The sequence below is a fragment of the Leopardus geoffroyi genome, chromosome C2 (genome assembly GCF_018350155.1).
Source record: "Leopardus geoffroyi isolate Oge1 chromosome C2, O.geoffroyi_Oge1_pat1.0, whole genome shotgun sequence".
In the NCBI taxonomy this organism is placed as follows: domain Eukaryota; kingdom Metazoa; phylum Chordata; class Mammalia; order Carnivora; family Felidae; genus Leopardus; species Leopardus geoffroyi.
The window spans coordinates 95,179,521-95,200,481 of record NC_059333.1 but is presented as its reverse complement, the minus strand read 5'-3'; the positions used below and the strand labels follow the sequence as shown (position 1 = coordinate 95,200,481).

The following is a 20,961-nucleotide window of genomic DNA, read 5'->3' as shown; positions in this document are numbered from 1 at the left end:
CATCAACAGTCATTAGGAAGTTGTAAATCAAAACAATAAGATACCACTCTATACCCACTAGGATGGTTATAATTTTTTTAATAAGTCAGAAAATAACAAATGTTGGCAAGGATGTGAGAAATTGGAGCCCTCATATACAGCTGGAGGGAATGTAAAATGTTGCAGTCACAAACAGTTTAATGGTTCCACACACATTAAGTTAACATAGAATTGCCATATGACCTAGTAATTCCAATTCTAGGTATATACTCAAAAGAATTGAAAACCAAGTATTCAAACAAAAACTTGCATCAGGATGTCCAAAGCAGCACTATCCACAATAGACAAAAGGTGGAAGTAACCAAAATGTCCACCATTGGATGAATAAACAAAATGTGGTATATCCTGTAATAAAGTATTATTTTGCTATGCAAAGGAAAGAAGTACTGATGCCTGATACAACATGGCTGAATCTTGAAAAGATTATACTAATTGAGAGAAGGACCAAAAAGGCTCTATATTGTATAAACCCACTTATATGAAATATCCAGAAGAGGCAAATCCCTAGAAACAAAAAGATTAGTGGTTGCCAATGGTTTCCTTTTGGAGTCATGACGAAGTTCTGGAACTAGATAGTGGTAATGGTTGGACAATACTATGTACTTAATGCCACTAAATTATATATTTTAAAATGGTTAAAATGTTAAATTTTATGTTATATATTTTTTATCAGAACTTAGAAAAAGAGATATAATGAGAAGCTATGTTTCAAAATAATAGAAGGGAAGAAGTGGGTAAGCATATGGATGGGCAGGATTGGTCAATGATTGATGGTTTGGGGACTAGTGTTGCGCATACGAGTGTCCATTATATTGTTCTCTTTACTATTGTGTATTTGGGGGATTCTCTACAATACAAAGTTAAAGAAAAACCCCATTGTGTAGCAAACCATGGTTCAATGGTGGCAGGATAGACTGAAGAAACATCCTTGGGTTGAAATATTTTCTCAAGTGAGCTGAATATGTTTGTGCTCCTTTCTCTTCTCAAATCTCATTTTGACAAACACAGTGACCAGACCTCCTATGAATCCTTCCATTGCTCCCATATCAGCGGGAGAAAATGTCCCACCGCTGAGCTCTATTTGGCCACGAAATTATAGTTCCCAAGGAAAGCAGTGGAAGCCCAGTGACTCTAGTCTTTTAAAATTAGATTGGACAAAATACTTTCAAATATTCAGTAGGAAACAATCCTGCTCTAGCCAGGCACTAATGTCAATGATTTCTATAATTTGCTTCTCTATTCAGCTCTAGCTGAAGGCTGCTGAATTCTTTTCATCTCACTATGGAATGAAATGATTGTTAAATTATATAATGGGATTTAAAAAAAAAAAAAAAAGAGAAAGAAAGGAAGAAACCAGCATTTGCTAGCAACTGGTTCCTGCAGCCACAGAGTGACACTGATAATTACTGCCACCACGCAGCAGGGACCCTCCCTCATCACAAGTAACCTCATCACATTAATAAACAGAAACAGGGCTCAACATGCCAAGCCCAGAAGCAATAAGTCAATAACTTCACATCTCACAAGCAAGAAATAATGGATCATTAATATTTTCCCCCAAAGAAAGTTCTTGAAGAGTTGACACTGGGGCAACAATACTTGCTAACATTAACTGACAATTTGCCATGTGCCGGGTGCTGGGCTTGGTGATTTGCAGCTACTGATTCATTAATACGCCATTTCCTCAATTCCCTTTTCCTTATTCACTTAGAAATGAAGCTTAGTAATGGTCTGCAGCCTTATCCATGGTATATCTACTCATTAAGTAAGCAGAGCGTGTTGAAAGAATGGTGCTCTCTCAAGTACTAGTTATGTGACCCTGGGCATGTATGTTCTCTAACCACCCTGGGCTCAGCACCCCACCACCATCACTATAAAATACAACATAAAACAATAAAATAAAATAAAATAAAATAAAATAAAATAAAATAAAATAATAAAATAAAATAAAATAAAATAAAATAAAACAAAATAAAATAAAGTAAAACAAAATGTTTGGTGTGAACACTAAATGTGTTTATGAGTGTAAAGGTCCTAGCAGTCCCAAATCTTAAACTATACTTATTACTTTTTATCTGTTGGTCTGTCTGCATTTTTAATTTTTTTTTTCAACGTTTATTTATTTTTGGGACAGAGAGAGACAGAGCATGAACGGGGGAGGGGCAGAGAGAGAGGGAGACACAGAATCGGAAACAGGCTCCAGGCTCTGAGCCATCAGCCCAGAGCCCGACGCGGGGCTCAAACTCACGGACCGCCAGATCGTGACCTGGCTGAAGTCGGACGCTTAACCGACTGCGCCACCCAGGCGCCCCTGTCTGCATTTTTAAAAACGAGCAACCAGGAAGAGTTTCCAGCTTGGAAGATGGTATCAATAGCTTCCCAAGATCCACTTCAAATGGCTGACAGAACATGGGGCACATGCATTTCTATAACCTCTATTAACAAAAGAGCACAAAGAACACATGGCTTTTTTTAAAGCTCGTATCACATGGCAAGAAAAAAACAGTGGTGCATTCCAGGATGTCGGATCTTTTTATTTGAGGCTGAAGAGGTAGAGGGAAAGGTTTAGAAGGAATGGTACATTTGAAATGCGCTTTCCACACCACCGAAATAACTGGGTCAGAAAATAGAATACACCTGTGTGTCACTTGGGAAAAGAGAAGAGAGGCTGGGTTGAAGGTGAGAACAGAACTAAGCTCACGCAGGAAGGGGCCTGGACCTGGAACCATGTCACTGAGTAGATATTTAAGAAACAATATGGTGAAGCGAGACCCCAATTAAGAGGGAAGGGGTTGGGGTGCCTGGGTGGCTCAGTCAGTTAAGCCTCTGACTTTGGTTCAGGTCATGATCTCACAGTTAATGAGTTCACGCCCTGCATCCGGCTCTGTGCTGACAGCTCGGAGCCTGGAATCTGCTTCGGATTCTCTCTCTCTCTCTCTCTCTCTCTCTCTCTCTGCCCATCCCCTGCTTTCACTCTGTCTCTGTCACTCTCTCTCAAAAATAAATAAAACATTAAAAAAATAATAATAATAAAAGGGGGAAAGTGTTGCCTGGATGATTTGGACATGTAGTTATTGTTATCGACATTAAAAAGGTTAACTTTTAAAAACAAAGAGTTTGTTTTTAATGTTTACTTATTTTTGAGAGAGAGTCAGAGCGAGAGTGGGGGGAGGGGCAGAGAGAGGAAGACACTGAATCCAAGGCAGGTTCCAGGCTCTGAGCTGTTGGCACAGAGCCCGACGTGGGGCTGGAACCCATGAGCCATGAGATGATGACCTAAGCCAATGTCAGATGTTCAACCGAGTCACCGGGGTGCCCTTTAAAAAAAAACAACAACAAAAAAACAAAGTTCTAACATATGTCACAACTTACATGGTTGTTTGTCATGTATTTTTGTCAGTTGTCTTATATTTCTGTTTTCTCTTAGAGGCTGTGGGGGGAGGGGGCACTAATTATGCCCTCCTCTGCCTTCCCCTCTCCAGGACAATATTTAAGCAAAAGGTCTTAGGTCTCAGCTGAGCCCAGAATGAATTTCAGAAGCACTGCCTGAGCCAGCCCTGAGCTCACCTCATCAGGAGGGGCCTTCAATATGGAGTCACCTGCTGTGGTCACTTCTTTAAAAAAATTTTTTTTTAATGTTTTATTTTATTTTTGAGAGACAGAGAGAGACAGGGCATGAGCAGGGGAGGAGCTGAGAGAGAGGGAGACACAGAATCCGAAGCAGGCTCCAGGCTCTGAGCTGTCAGCACAGAGCCTGATGCGGGGCTCGAACCCATGAACGCGAGATCAAGACCTGAGCTGAAGTTGGACGCTTAACCAACTGAGCCACCCAGGCGCCCCTGTGGTCACTTCTAACCTGCACTTTCCGATCCTAATCACCTCTGAAATACTTTTAAAAGGTTTATCCTCAGAACCAACTTAAGGAGCTTAGGATGATTTCTGGGGTCCCTACAGTACTCACTGGTCTGCTAGTTAACTGGTTTTAAGATCCTATATAAGAAACAATGCTTTATGATATTTTAGAATTGCAGGCACTAGCCCCAAACACCTCAACTTGTTCCCCTCACATATCACCAGTCAGTCACTCACAAGAATAACTGACTATTAACAGATCCTTCTCTTTTATAGTAAAAGGAGGAGAAAGAGGCAGGGAGAGGAAGACAAGGGAGCAGGATGCTTAAGGTCTGTCTAAAATGAGAGAAGTTCTGGGGCACCAGGGTGGCTCAGCCAGTTAAGTGACTGACTCTTGATTTTGGCTCAGGTCAGGATCTCATAGTTCATGAGTTCAAGACCTGCATCGGGCTCTGCTTGGGATTCTGCCTCTCTCTCTCTCTCTCTCTCTCTCAAAATAAATAAATAAACTTAAAAAAAAATTGAAATGAGAGAAGTTTGTACTGAGCAACTGAAGGGGCATTCTAAGAAATGGGTAGGAAAGATAAACACCCAAGAATTCACAGCTCTGCAGAGGATAAGCATCTTGACCTTGAAGGTCCAGAAACATCAGAAAGGCACAGGATATTTTTATCATGTGTGGCTGGGAATAGCCACAGATCTCATCTGCATGATTTATGAAGGTGTAAACAAAACCAGTACTTTGTTATAGAATGCTGTCTCACTTGTCAGAGGTAGTTTAAAGTCCCACAATATAAAATACATGTGCATGTAAGTACAGAAATTGGCAGGTGTACATATGAACGTGTTTACCATTTAAGCCAACTTATGGAAAAGTAAAGTAAAACTGGTGGGAATTTCAAATTTGGAAATGCAGTCATTTTTAAGCTAGCATGTATTTGAAAAGAAAAATTCCTTTAACTTCTACATTATATTTTTTAGACTTCAGAACAAGTGCTTGAACTACAAATTCTAAGTTTTGCAAAGACAAAAAATTGAGTCCCAAGGACGTGAAGTCTCCCAAACTTTGTCAATATAGTTTCTGGATAATGAACGACTTTATATCTTGAGAACGACAATGGGAGTTTGAATATATGGAGCCAACTGGTACTTTTAGCGACAAGAAGCCTGCGTAAAGGACAGGCCCACTACAAGGGCTCAACGGTCACCATGTCTAGGGAGAGAGAGCCTCAGAGTTGGCATAGAAGCATTCAGGGAATAAGCAAAGTTAGTTGCATCTTGTATTTGGTTTCTGGTGCTCAAGTTTCTCAGTATGTATGCAAGCTCAGCTGGGGAATTTTTCCTGCTAGGAGTAAACCATTACGTGTCCATTCTGCTCACAGAAACTAACCTTATTAAGGCTGTTAAGAAATGCTCAATGCTGCTGGTCAGAATGTTACAGCCAAATAGAAGAATTTGGGGAGGGGATGGGAAAGCAAGCTTTCGGACAAGTAAAAACAGGAAAAGGAGAAAATACTAGTCTCAGAAGATTTATGATTAAGCAGCTTGATAGTTGAGGATTTTGAGAAGCATTTAGGTTAATGAGACACAGACTTTGGTTCAGAATTTATCTAGAAAAGGAACCAGAAGGTTTGTTTAGACCAGTGGCAGAATAACTCTGGGGACACATAAGTCTTCCTTCTGCTCAGGTGAAAAGAAGTTTAAGCACATTTCAAATGAAATTCATTGGGATAAAAGAAGAAATCATTTGTACATTCTTGTCACAGAATCACCCATCGGTTCATAAAAATGGCTCTTTTAAAGCTGATCTCAGGCCCTGTTGCAAAGTATCAAATTAGGTATGACTTTAACTCTGTGTTTGTAACTAAGTAACATATCTCTATAGGTCCTGCAATAGGACAGCTCTGAGACTGGAAGCCTGTTTACAATCATTCCTCCTAATATTTCAGGCACTCCTTCTAGAATTACCAAAGTTAGCCTTTCAAAATTTTCTACTCACAAATACTAAGATTCAATTACTTCTCCAGACAAATGACCTAGGCTCTATATATATGAAGAAAGGAGTTCTTTAGTTATACAAGTGACAAATACTGATTAAAACAATCAAAAAAAAAATTAAAAAAGGAAAGAAAAGAAAAATAAAGCCTCATTTCTGATGCATAGAACTCAAAAAGGACAAATATTAATTATTCAAAGGACTCAGTTACAGGTGGCTGAATTTTTAATAATGTTATCTGCAGCATTTCATATTTATACCTTAAAACAACCAAAAATGTCAATGGGCATGATCTTTTTGCCAGGCAAAATGCTACAGCAAATGTAAACTCTAGCAGACCTAGGTCTGGAGGTTGTGGCCAACATCACTGCACATTCTAGATAGGATCTCTCATTGGTTCATCTCAGTATCTTATTTGCAGATGATCTTATGCAGGAGCTAGACAACTAACATCAATATGTGAAGTTTATGACTTCCATGTATGGAAGTCACCTGGGAGTGGTGGAATTTCTGGTACAATTTGGAGCAGGCGTATGCTCCCCAAACAGTTATAACACACTGCTGCTATTGGGGGTTTCAGGCTCAGCATTTTCAAATCATCCTAGTTTTCAAAACTTTTTAAGGAATCCAGACTTTTGCAAGAAATTGATTTTTTCTAATGTTGCCATAACTACAACACCGCCATCTTATGTGACTAAAACTAAATACATTCACCCAGACAGTACTTAGCCTCTGGGCTGCCAGTTTGAAAACCCAGGCCTATTCCTCTAAAGTTACCATTTTTATATGGAAGAAACCAGATGTCAGAGATGCTGCCTCTGCCAATACCAGAACCCAGGTCTCTGGATTCCAGATCAGGTTTCAGCCAATGGTGGCAATGCTTGTCCCCTCAATGCATACATAGTTTCTGAACTCTTAGTTCTGCAAGGCTACACTGTTGCAATCTAATGAATGGCTTACTGAGACATTTCAGTACAGTAATCTGCTGTCTTACTTGACCACCTTACATTTTGGAAACTAATCGGATATTATTGCTTTTGGGGTGCCTGGGTGGCTCAGTCAGTTAAGAGTCTGTCTTCAGCTCAGGTCATGATCTCACCGTTGGGGAATTCCAGCCCCGAGTTTGAGCCCTGAGCGTGCTGACAGTACAGAGCCTGCTAGGATCCTCTGTCTCCCTTTCTCTCTGCTCCTCCCTTTCTCTCTCTCTCTCTCTCCCTCTACTCAAAAATAAATATTATTTAAAAAAAAAGAAATTTATCATTGTTTATAAGATATTCTAGTCCTGGGATTGTGGTAGTATGCGAAGACAGCAAAATATGTATGATTTTGCCTTCTAAGGTTAGAGTATTAGTACCCCTAATAGATGGTACTTGTCCCTCAGTCCCAGTGCCTGAATGGTGTGCAGCAAAATGGAGAGCTTCTCATCACTGAGATGAGGTGGAATGAGACGGCCGTGCTGTGTGACAGAGCTTGCTTGTTTCCAAGAGATCAGAATCTTTATTGAAAGAGCTCCCTTTTTTGATTTCCGGTTCAGGCCCTGAGCAGTTGATAAAGGAGAATTACTTAGCCATTATCAGAAGTAGCTGTATTTCCTCAAAGAGCTGGTACTAAACAAGAGTTTATCTCTACAACAAGACTGATAGAATTCGCACAGATTATAATTCAATCAGACACCTAAAACAGCACATGTGTTGGCTGGTAGGATATGTGCAAAACCTCTAGCCACAACAAAAGAAATAACTGGGGAATATTTCCTGTAGTCTGGATACTTGGAATGCGTGTTAGAAAGTGCTGCTTTGGAAGCTTGATTGGCTCAGTCAGTTCAGCATCTGACTCTTGATGTCGGCTCAGGTCATGATCTCATGGTTCATGAGTTCGAGCCCTAAGTTGGGCTCTGTGCTGACAGCATGAAGCCTGCTTGGGATTCTCACTTGGTGTCCCTCCCCACTCACACTTGTGCTCTCTCTCTCTCTCTAAAAAAAAAGTGCTGCTTTGGTTGCTACAGGTTACGTCTCTATATAATTCACAATAACATTTTTATATAAATGTAATCCTAACAGAATGCCATTAGTCCAAAGAGTCAACTATCTGTGATCTTTGCAATTGTTTGCTAAAACATTCCCAAAAGTCTTAAGGTACTCCTCAAGGTATACTTCTTAGACTTCCACATCAGTCTTATTAGTAGCTAACTGGTCCTGCTACCCTCTTTGAAAATTGGGGAACTGAGGAATGGAGGTTAAAGATGAAGTCAAAATAAATTAAACCCAAAGCATCAATCCTATTTGGAACACCAACTTTTGATATCAGAATTATTTTTTACAACCTAAAAAAAAAAGAATGTAAAACTCAAGGGCTTGATTCTAGCATAAGAGAGCTTGGGGTTAGCTAGCACACTGGCTTTATCACTCACCAGCTGTAAGACCTGGGGTAAATTTTTTAACTTCTCTGAGCCAAATTTCCTTATCGGTAAAGTGGGGATAATGATAGATCTAATGTATAGAGTAGTTGTAAAGATCTAATGAAATAATATGATAATGCAAACAACAACAACAACAACAACAAAAAACCCAAAACCATAACATTTGGCATATGAGAAGCAAGCAATAAATATTATCTGCCACTGTTATTATTAACACAGAATGGCTCAAATTTAGTGAGTCGGAGCCCTTGGAATAATGATGCACAATCATATTCTATAACCGAGTTCCCACCAACATTGTACTCTGGTATTAATTTCCCATTATGTTTCTATTCTGCCTTTACTTTTCCAAGTTCCCCCTGAGTTTGTTACCGAATAGAAAGAGCACAACTAGAAAAAGAAGATGCCCTCATCCTCGTAAGCATTTCATGGCTTGGTATTTTTTTCCCCGGTAACACAGAAGCTAATGGACGATTACTAGTGGGGATGGTCCCTGCTAGGCCCTCTGTCTTCCAAGCAGAATGTGGGTCCTACTTAATTGCAGGTGGTCAAATGGAATGTGAAGGCCTGGCCCTCCCTTGGGGCCTGGGTTTGGGAGAGACCACTTCTTGCAGATCTCCCTTTGCCAACCTCAGGAAGGGGATTCGCTTGCTAAAACAGTCTCCTAATTGGCCTCCCTGATTCTACTCTGGCCTCCATCTGGTCTAGTCTCAACCCAGAAATGGGAGAGACCCCTTAACTATGTGGCTCATATTCCATCCCTCCTCTACTTTCAAAACCTTCCAGTGCCCCCCCCCCCCACCTCACTCAGAGTAAAAGCTGACATCTTTCCAATGGTCGGTAAGGCCCTGCATGATGTGGCTCCAGGTCTCATCTCCCAGGTTTCTGATCACACTGCTCCCATTGTTATTCTTGGAAACCACCAGGCTTGGAACACGCCTCCTTGAGTCCTCTACAATGGGACTTCCTCTGGATGCAACCCCATCAACCTTTCCCTGCTCTACTAGGCTCTTGTCAGCTTCCAGCACTCTCTACACTTTTCTTACTAATTATATTTATTTTCTATGGTCTGTGGCAGGAGTGTAAGCTACATGTAAGTAGGGGCTTTCTTTAGTTTTGTTCACGGATATATCCTAAGTGTCTACAAGAGTCCCTTTTGTCTAGCAAGTGCTTGATATATATTTGTAGGATGAACAAATGAATGGTGACTGAATAAATGAATATATACACTTGCAGACTTTTGATTCCCAGCAACCACAGCTGTCTTCGTGGGAGGAGCAGCTGGCCAGGGTGAGAACTGGCAGGCAGCAACTGATTCCCAAGAATACGAAATCTCCTGTTCATGCCATGCAGATGCAAACGGGCTTGCTGCTTTCTCCCAGTGCCTATTGGAAAATGGACTGCAGGTCTGCTTATTTAAAAACAATAACAACAAACTTCCAGTGCCTTTCACAGAACTTCAGGCCAAGCTAAATTGTCACATTTCAGGATGCCTGCATTCTGACTCTGCATTCATCCATTAATGAGCTTTGAGGCCCTGGGAAAGTCAATTAACTTCCTGGGGATCCAGCAAAATAAAAGAAGACTAATTTTGTTTCCAACTTAAAAAATTGCAGCATTAGGAAAAGGGTAAAAATAAGTGAATCCCTGCTTGACCACTCTTCTCTTTCTTTCAACCAATTTCTAAATAAACATCCAGATTTTAACAATTCACTCTCACAAGAAAACCAACTCTCCTATCTGGCCCATCTCACAAAAGAAATGATAAATAGTTGGGTGTGACTCAGCTTGTACTATTGCAAGTGATTCCTGAAGGTGGTGGTTCCAAAGCTACATTAATGCTTTCGTTTAATTTGGAACCAGGGCCCTGACCAAACAAAAAACCTCTCTGCAGACAGCATTAAAACAGCTATCATTCTCCACTTGTTATCTGCTGAAGCTTATGGCAATATGGGGTCATTGCTAAAAAGCTAGATTCTTGATGACGTAGAAGTCCTTTAGGAACACAGAGATATTCCTACTTGAATCATCTTATCACTTCCTGTCGAACTTTTAGTCCACAAATAAAATGAACTCTCAAAGTACCTGCAGTCATCTGCTTTGTACCGACATTATTAGCAACCAGGTCTGTAGAAATAATAATCATTTTCATTTACAGTACAACTATTCTATCAGCCTCGTATGCTCAGTACCTTCCTGGCACTGAGGCCACAGAGATGCAAACACAGTCCTTGCCTCAGATTGCTGACTGTCTTTGAGGAGCAAAGACAGCCCAATGGGGAGCAATCAAAAAAAGAAGAAACAGAAGTGGCTCTGATGTCCAACGTAAGAGAAAGTTTAGAAGAAAAAAGCAGCAGACATAAGAAAGAAAAAAAATGTTTTAAAAGTTAAATTAGTGAAATTACTACCCAGATACAAATATCTTTGACACCATTTGATGGGTATCCTAGACATCCCCATCATTTAAGTAGACAATAGATACATTTTTTCTTTTATTTCCTTTTTCTTCCTTTTTTATTTGCCAAAAATGAAAACGTATTTTATCTAATCATAGTATTTTTAAAAGGCTTAAAAAAAATCCCATTATATAAGTTAATGTTTTTGCACTATAAATATAAATCTACATCATTTTAACTGGCTGATGTGTCCTTTCACACTGTCCTTTAATGGATTTACTTAAGCAATTCCCTATTGGTTACCTTCTACATACATCTTTACACAGTTACCCAAATATTTATTTAGGATACATTCCTGTATATCTATCTATCTATCTGTGTGTGTGTGCGTGTGTGTGTGTGTGTGTGTGTGTGTGTGTGTGTGTGTGTGAATGTTTATCTGTATGTATCCCAAATGCCCTTGAGTAAAGATAGAGTACCAGCCTCCAATCTTCATTTCCATAAGCAGGGGGTATGAGTGTCCATTCTGGGCATATCATTTAAAAAAAATCTTTGCCAATCTATAAGTTTAAAAAATGGTATCTAATTCTTGTTCTGTTTTGCATTTATATTGTTGGTATGATTATATTTTAAGAACATCTTTACAGGTAATTGATAATTCTTACTTTGCTAATTGCTGCCTCATTCTTAACTCAATCCTTCCTTTAGTTCCATATTATTTCTATTATACCATATTATTTCTATTATTTCTAAAATCTCTTCCTCTCTAAAGGCTACTAAATTCTTTCTCATCATATATAAAATATTTTTCCTAAATTAGTTACTTGCATTTTTCCTTGTTTTTTATGTTTTTTTGGAATGAGAATCTTAAAAAAAAATGTATACAGGCAAGTCCATCAAAATTCTGTTATGTGGTTATGCCCTTGCATATATGGCCTCGTTTATCTTTTTTAGTATTATACAGTTATAGCTTTTTTCTCTTACTATTTTTACATTTTTAATTTTCACATTTATATCTACTATACATTTAAGAGGCCACAATTAAAATATTACTATAACTTTTTCAGAAATCACATAAAAATATATAAAATCAATGTGATCATACAAAGTGGGTTTATTTACCCCAAAATACCTTTTTTATTTTAAATTTAAAGATGGGCTTATGGGGGAAAATATACAGTAGCTCTTTTCACTTCCAAAGATTATAGTATTCAGTTATCAAAATACATGAAAATCTTGTTATTTTTCTGAGCTAACATTATAATATTCTTTTTGGTCACCAATTCTGTTCACTGTGTATGTTTTATCCTCTCAACTGGACTACAGACAGATGTCTTTGCATTAAGAGAGTAAACTGAGATTCTTTGATTAGCTGTCCATGAAATAGTAGTTGCTGGATTCACACAATTTAGTATATAGTTTGGCATATAGTAAATTCTGTCTAATTAAAGAATTTTGTGTGTCAGATACATAGTAAGAGCTCTAGAAAATGAGTAAGATGGTAAGTGGTTAAAAGGGTATTTTTAGAGTAATTAATCCAAACAGCAACATATGGAATGAACAGAGATTCAAGAAAGAGAGAGAGAGGTAGGTCAAGTAGAAGTCTACTGCAAAATCTAGGCTTCCACTGAATGGGCCCACATGAAGTTAGCAAAGGAAGATTAAACCAAGACAGCATTATAAGCCAGCCTGAGAGATAAGAATGAATAAAAGTTTCATGGACAGAAACCATGAAGGTGAGAGGAAGAGCAATTTAAGCAGGGCAGGGATAGGAATAGTGGTTTTGGTAGCAGATATACTGAATTTACCTTCCTTCAGTGGGACAGCTGTCTCACAAACTGTTAAAGATACAGGACTGGGGCACATAGCTAACTAGAAAGGAAAGCAACCATGAGAGTACTTATATGGTATCAGATACTGTTTTAGGTATTTCATTCACAGAACTGGAATTTAAATTTCAGTCATCCACACATTAGCCAGAGATGACGAAAAGACCCATAGAACTTGGTTAGAATATTGTTCCACCATTTCTAGCTACATAGACCTTGGGGCAATTTACTTACCCTCTTTGTAAACCTAAGTTCTGTCATCTAAGAAATGAGGCAAACTCTGGAAAACAGTATGGAGTTTCCTCAAAAAATTAAAAATAGAACTACACTATGACTCAGCAATTACACTACTAGGTATTTATCCAAGGGATACAGGTGTGCTGTTTCAAAGGGGCACATGCACCCCAATGTTTATAGTAGCACTATTGACAATAGCCAAAGTATGGAAAGAGCCCAAATGTCCATCGATGGACGAATGGATAAAGAAGACGTGGTATATATATATACAATGGAGTATTACTTGCCAATCAAAATGAATGAAATCTTGCCACTTGCAACAAGATGGAATGGAACTAGAGGGTATTAGGCTAAGTGAAATTAGTCAGAGAAAGACAAATATCATATGACTTCACTCATATGAGCACTTTAAGACACAGAACAGATGAACATAAGAGAAGGGAAACAAAAATAATATAAAAACAGGGAGGGGGACAAAACATAAGAGACTCTAAAATAAAGAGAACTGAGGGTTGCTGGAGGGTTTTTGGGTGGGGGATGGGCTAAAAGGGTAAGGGGCATTAAGGAATCTACTCCTGAAATCATTGTTGCACTACATGCTAACTTGGATATAAATTAAAATATGAATTAATTAATTAATTGGAAAAAAAGAAATGAGACTAAAAAAAATGAGACCATAATAATGTCCATCTCAAAGAGCTGGAATAAATGACATAATACATAGAAAGCAAATAGTGTGATGCCTAACTCAATAAATGTGGTCACTAGTGGAAAAACCAGAGAACTTAACAACTGGCTTTAGGGATGGTCCACATTAAGGGGTAGAAGATGAAGATACTTAAACAATGGAAGGTATTTAGGGAAATGGGAAAGAACCTTGAAAACACAATGTTATGGAAATTATGGGGCCAAGAGTTTCAAAGAAGGAGTTACTTAATCCAATTTAGTCATGAGGACAGAGAAATGAACCATTCAGCCCTGGTTGTTCTTCCTGTAAGTAAAGTAAATTTGGGTAGCACTACATACCCAAAGTTGGTCATCCATGCCTGGTGGGTTCTTTTTGATAAAAGCACCATAGTATGTAGCAATATTCCGGTGATGAGAATACTTCTTCAACATGTTAATTTCTTGTTTGATTTCTTCCTCTTCATCCTGTATTAGAATAATAAATATTATGTCATGAACAGCCACTGTGTTTAGTAGGATTCTGTTTTTCATCACCATCTATATCAACTACACAATAAATTCTTTCTTAAGTTTTATTCTTCTGTGGTGGTAAACAAGCATACTGACTACAAAGAAAAAAATCACAAGACATCAGATTGGCAATCCTAGAGGCTCTTCTGTTTGTACAGCAAACAGGCATAGTATGCAACCAGCTAGAAAGAAAAAGCTCATCCTTTCACCTGGAAAAGATCAAGGTAGACAGACTATTGAAATAAAATTCACTCTCGGCTTCTGGGAACTATGTCCACTGACTACCTATCACTGATCATATCTGATCAGTAGGAAAGATTGGGGAAAGAAAAAAAAAATACAAGCTCTGACATTTAAAATTTGTTAGGTTCATTTTCTTTGAAGCCTACTTTTATTGAAGTAACTGACTGAAGATGATGAAAGTCAGCTGGGTAAGTTCCCTAGATCTGAAGAAGTTCACAAAACAGGGGAACTCATCTCACCTTCTGGAAACTAAACATAAAAAGAAAGGGGGAACGTGGCAGTGCCATGGATGTGAAAAGAGGTAACTCTCCTACAGACTAAGTTTCCTGATGTTCGGGTTTCATTCATTCTTAGTTTCACTTTGGAGTCCATCAACTTGGCCACTTTTGGAGGCCTTGGCACTATCGGTGGGGGGTGCATGTGCTCTCCCATAATTTTATTTTGATATGTACACATCAGTTGGATTTATTTCTGAGATTGGCGAGACAAAATTCCATCCCAGGAGAGTTATGTGAGATGTGCATTAGTAACAATTACCTCTGAGGGTAGGTTGTAACATCACCTTTACTTAAAGGCCGCCCGTGCTGTGTCCCTGTCTGTCCCCTTGCAGCTTGGGCTGCTTGGCCTCACTTCAGTCTCTACATTGTCGGGCCCTTCTGCAGTTTTCCATGTGATGTCTTCTTTCCCCGTCCTCCTCTGGACACAGCTTTTACTCATTATTCCTAATCGAGCTTAAAGGGCCCTCCTCAGGATGTCTTCCCTATTTCTCTCAGGCCATGTCAAGTCCCCCCTGCTGTATCTTATCCACCTCCTACACTTCACACAGGCACCATATTTGTTGGTACTGGTGTGGAGATGTGTCATAATTGCTCTTCTACTCGACGCTCTTCATGGATTGTAAGCTCTCCTCTGCCTTCAGGTCTCAGTTCCAGAGTCCCTTCGCCAGCAAAGGTTTCTGATCTGACTTGGTTCTAGCCTCATGGATCATCACATGTGTCTTCCTTTGTAGCACCTACCAGAATTGCAATCTACACTTATCCGTCCTATCATTTGATTAAGGCCTCTCTTTCCTATCAGCCCGTACCAACTGTGAACACAGGAATGGTGACTGCTTTTGCTCTCTGTAGCATGCCCAGCAACAGGCAAAGTGCCGGTGAACAAATGCAAATAAAAGAGAGGACACCTGCAAGGACCCCGCTACTACAGTGGCATCAGGGGTACTTGAGAGGAAATGGTGAGGGTGAGATGAGAACGGTGAAGTGCTGACATTTCTTCATCATGAGAAAACAAGTTTTAGTGAAAAACAATGGAGATTTGCAAACCCAGGAGAGTGAAGCCTCTTACATGTCACAAGTCTTAACAAAATCAAAGACTAACTGATCTCAAAATAGAACATACGATTGAGGTGCTGAGCTAAGGAGAAGCATGTGGCCCCAACATTGAGGAGGGGAGTCCAGGAGTGAGGGGCTGGGACAGTGGCTGAGGGAAGGGATGGCATCCGATGACCAATGGATTCTTCCCTGCAGCTATGGGAGACTACCTACACATTCACTGTAACCTGAGGACAGACTGACCTTCACAGACCTTCTATTTGTTGAAGGGCCCCTGTAGCATGCCTCAAATGTCTTACTATGGTGCAGATTAAGCTATTTTAAACTTACCATGTGGGCCAAATAATTGTGGATGAATGCAGGATGTGAGCATATGTACTTTAGGGAAGCCCAAACAGAAGAGGAAAACAAACCTGAGGGTTTCTGTGAGCAGCCTGGTATCGACAGCTGCTTCCATTAAAGAGGCAACTACTTGGGGCAGTGAAACACCAATCACTTTCCAATGGCAGCCTGCCAATCTCACCTTTGGTCATTCTTAGAGACAAGTTGGTTGTATAAGCATTGCTGCCGGCCTCCTAGGTTCTCAACAGGATGGAGGGTGATGTGGGACAATCCAAGAAGGGAGAAGTATCCTTTTTAAAAATGTTTGTTTATTTATTTATTTTTGAGAGAGAGAGACAGAGCGCAGAAGGGGAGGCACCGAGGGAGGGAGAGAGAGAGAGAGAGAGAGAGAGAGAGAGAGAGAATCCGAAGCAGGCTCCAGGCTCCAAGCTGTCAGCACAGAGCCCGACGCGGGGCTCGAACCCACAAACCGTGAGATTGTGACCTGAGCTGAAGTCGGACGCTCAACCGACAGAGCCACCCAGATGCCCCAGGGGAAAAGTCTCTTAAAAAGTTTACCATACTATTAAGAAAAACAGTTAAATAATAGTGTGATTCAATATATAATTAAATCCAAAATAAATAATACTGGAGATCGGAATGAAGGCAGCAAGTTCTCCATCACTTTGCGAAGGTAAACTGAGGCAATATGAAAATGAAGAAAGCATATGCACTGAGTCAGAAAAATGAGGGTCGGCAGATGGAGTGCATGTTCACTTTGGGCTCCACTCTTTTCTGGCTACATGGCCTTAGGGAAGCAACCTCGCTTTTATTTTTATTTGTATTTTTTGAGTTTTATTTATTTAAGTAATCTCTACACCCAACGTGGGGCTCAAACTCACAAACATGAGATCAACAGTGGCCTGTTCTTCCAACTGAGCCAGCCAGGCATCCCTAACCTAACTTTCAGAACTTAAGTTTTCTCATCTAGAATTACATACAGATTTATAATAGTATTATATTATATGCCCAGTCTTTTGTGATATTTGAACGAAGTATGTTTGAGTTATAAATGCAAAATAAACACTGTTATTAATCTTGTCAACCAAAAAAAATAAATACATAACAAGGGTGGAAGGGCAAGAATGGAAGTATCTTGAATTTTAGTTTAAACTGCACTGTTTCCAAACACAATTATGGAACCACTGTGGGTCATGGTTATGGAGCTCTAGCATAGAACCTTGATTTGGAGGTTATGTGACCTTGTAAGTGGGCATGCATTTTATCAGGCCTTCAGGGCTACGGTTTATCCTGATTTCTAGTCTAGGGCAACGGTGGCAGCAAGTTAGGCAGTGGAACTGAAAAGCACACACGTACTAGTAACTATGAGAATTTATTCAACCATTCCATAAGCGGTCTACCCTCTCACAACACAGCTCATTGAAAAGGATGAGGTTACGATGGTTTCAAAAAGACAAAGATAACAACAGAGGCTAGAATCAGATTTCAAAGCTGTAAGAAAAGGATGTCTTCTGTTTTGTAAATGGGTTATTCTTATGTCTGAAGAATTAAGCAAAAGGATCAAGCTCACTGGGAAACAAATGAAAAAAAAAAGTAATGGTACTAAATTGTTACAAATTTTACAAGGGAATAATTTTTAAAAGCCAAGTCCAGGATACTGGGAAGAACTATTACTTCAGTACTGATACTGCAAAATCTAGTCCAAGCTGATTCATTATGTACCCTCAGGCATTGCATAGATACTCTCTGGATATCAGCCATTTTCACCTGTGATTGAAAATAAGAATATCTATTTAAGCTGCCTCTCAGGGCTTGGAAAAAACTAAGTGCTTATTTAAGCATAGCTTTATTGTCAAAAGAAAGAAGATTGCTTTTTTCACAAGATCATGGGAATCTATTTATTGCTTAGTATTTGTGGTAGACTTGGACTGGGAGGGAGACAGAGAGGGAGTAGAAAGGCCAGGATATTCTGCAGCCTCCTTCATGAAGAAAGGGAGCCCATTAGTTCTTCTTTTTGTCTCTGGGCTCTGCCATGTGACCTGCTCTGGCCAATGGAACATTAGCAAATGTGCCCTAGCAGAGGCTGGAAAAGTACCTGTGCACTGGGGCATGCTCTCTCTTATTGCTGGCAGACAACTCTTCCATGTGAGAAGAAAGTGGTTTTCACATGCAAGGAAATGGACGCGTCCAGGAGATGCTTTTAAGCCATTGACTGCCTCTAATGATGATATCATATAACAATATGATACCAGGGTTATAAAACATAGCCAAAGCCAACCTCCACTATGTCCCAGAAACTGTGTGTGTTATCTTATTTCATACTCAAAACAGCTCTATTAAATAGATGATTTAACGATCCCATTTTACAAGTGAGGAAAATGAATTTCACAGAGGTTAATTAACCCCCAAGTTCATTCGTATTTTAAATGTCAGAGCTAAGATTCAAAGCAAGATTCCTCTGACTCCAAAGCCAGTGCTCTTAATTCTCTACTGAAAACTCCAGTTACCCATGGTGATAAAAGAAAAGCTGCTAATCATGAAAGAAGTGTCTGGGAACATTTCAAGCCAGGGATGAAGAGAAACGCGCCTTTGGTCCTCCAATTAAAGAAGCTTGTTAGCACACAATAGTATTTGCTTATGAATGATATCAAGGGATAAAAGAGGGATTTTAAGTTGCATATTTAATACATGGGGAATATACTTTAAGCACCTACACTATGCTAGGATTTAAAAATGGAATTAATAAGGCATTTAATATTAGTGTGCTCTATAACAAAGAGTTTGCCCAACATTTAGCTCTCAATCCATTTAACAAGAGTAAAACTGCATAACTTATAATAATCCAAGGGATGTGTCAGTTTCAATTCAGAAGTATGAGATGTATAGACTCATACTACACCCTAGGCACACGGGCATCAGGTAGAACCACTTCTGCTCCTGCTCAACCAGTCCTGCTTTCCATAGCACTTGTTGGCATTAGGCAGTTGTTTGTGTTAATTTTCCTATCATTCTCAACTCAACTGTTGACGTAATATGACACGAAGTTGAAGATAATTTATTGTTAAAGACTCAGAGACTATTAGAATTTAAAGGGGTTGTTGACATTTTCCAGAATGTACGTTTTAAAATAATTTGTAATAGTGAAATCCTTTCCTCCAATAGAAATTTTATTCAGGATGCCAACAAATATAGCATCAACAAAAACTAGACTTTTAAAATCAGTAACATTTATTTTTGTGAGTGTAACTATGTGATATCTAGTTATAAAATTAATCAATGACAACAAAGAAGCTGTTTTAGTGAATACGTTAGATGTTTGAAAGAAATATAAAGTCCCATATCAGCTTCAGTATCTCATTAATTTTCAGTTTTGTTTTGTTCCCAAGGCATAGAAAAAACAAGATAAGTAATTGCAAATTTCTCTTTTTAAAGAGAAAACTCTGAAATTTCAGTGGAAATTCTTCTTCCTGAATGAAATTGTGCACACGAACGGAGTAACTTAGCAGTACAAATTAAGAGGCTGCCATTTTCCAGTGTGTTTGTTGGTATATAACATACAGTTTGAGGTTTGTTTTATCACAGTTTATTAAACATGAATATGTATTAAAAATTAGATAATATTTAAGCATGTATGGATCTCGTAAAATTATCTCAAGGTGGGGCTATGCACCTGTAAACTGTATTTTTATACATTGAAGGAAACAAACCCAGAATGGTCCAATGACCTAAGCCTTGAGAGAACTGGGACTTTGCCTTGACATTCTGTAGGCAGTGCCTGGATTTGCTGTATATGTTAGTCTTAAGCTAATGAATTCATTCAATAAACATTTAACTGCCTACTGTACGCCAGGCACAATGCTAAATGCTAATAATATAATAATACAACAATGGGCACCATGGATTCAAGCTCTGCCACAATGCAACTTAACTATAGGCTAGTGGGGAACACTGATGGCAATCAAAGAATGACACAGATGCATGAACAGTTACAAACAGGAGAGGTATGGATAGCTAATCTAATTGGAGGCATCAGGGGAGACAGCACCAAGAATTTCAAGTTTGGGCTGAATTTTGAAGGCCTTGTCGGGGGTACCCAGTTGGGAAGAAAGAAAAAAAGTGTGACATGGTGTGACTATGGAGGGAACCAATTTTCGTGCAGAAAAATAGTGACTGCCAAAGCCCTATAGATGGAAGGGGTATGGCATGTTGTCTTCTATAGGAATTGTTGGTACCATGGAGAGAAAAAGGAAAGATGTCGGCAAGAGACACCGTGATAATAATAATATGCACTGAACATAGTGTTCTACATATTGTTCTCAAAAACTTTCTTTATAAATAACTATGCTTACTTCTCATACAAACTTTATAAGAGAGGGGGTGTGATCCACAAAGCAAGGTTAAGCAACATGCTCAGGGTAAGGGAGCCCTGAAATGTCAAAACTAGAATATACCAGATGAAAGTGCCAATCTACAGTGCTCTTCTTTCCCATGAGGCTAACCTGCTCTCTTGCTGGGAAATTTCTCTTGCTGGGAAATGCTGTCCCTTAGAGATCCAGCTAGCACAGCCTGATGTGCATTTTTCTCATACCCAAGCTTCCACTGATGATGACTCCTTATAAAACCATGAATTAAAAAAAAAATAAATAAAATAAATAAAGACCCTTGACCAAGTTAACACAGAAGTAAATGAGTTTTACTCCTGGTAGTGTCGTCACTAAATTGCCTCAAGTCTTACATAAATGAGGTGGCTTATATCCTCAGGGACCCTACACCTATAATTCAGGTAACAGCTCACAGGAATTGGAATGAGTCTTATCTGATGGTATAAACAGTATAATTGATAACGCCTCCCCTTTGTGTTTTGGTTACCAGGAAAAAAAAATAATTTTCTAGTTTTCTGTGGCTTATCATTTGGATTTGTTTTTCTTTTTCTGGTTTTCTACTCTTTATAGTTTCTCTGGTCTCTTGTTTTCACATACATATTATCATTTTGTATAGCATCTACTATGCCCCAGGTTCTAGGTTAGCAAGCCCTGCAGGAGGTACAGAGATGAAAACTGCACAGTTTCCATTCCTGGCT

At 39.1% G+C, this 20,961-nt stretch overlaps 1 protein-coding gene across 11 annotated transcripts in view; it reads right to left on the bottom strand.

Moving 5' to 3' along the window:
- The window catches only part of TNIK (TRAF2 and NCK interacting kinase), a 396,267-nt gene that overhangs the window by 137,336 nt on the left and 237,970 nt on the right, over positions 1–20,961 (bottom strand). For all 11 annotated transcript variants that reach the window (XM_045502990.1, XM_045502979.1, XM_045502982.1 and 8 more), the window contains exon 4: positions 13,795–13,920. In XM_045502990.1, the coding sequence (XP_045358946.1) occupies positions 13,795–13,920 (126 nt within the window). The remainder of the gene's footprint in view (positions 1–13,794; positions 13,921–20,961) is intronic.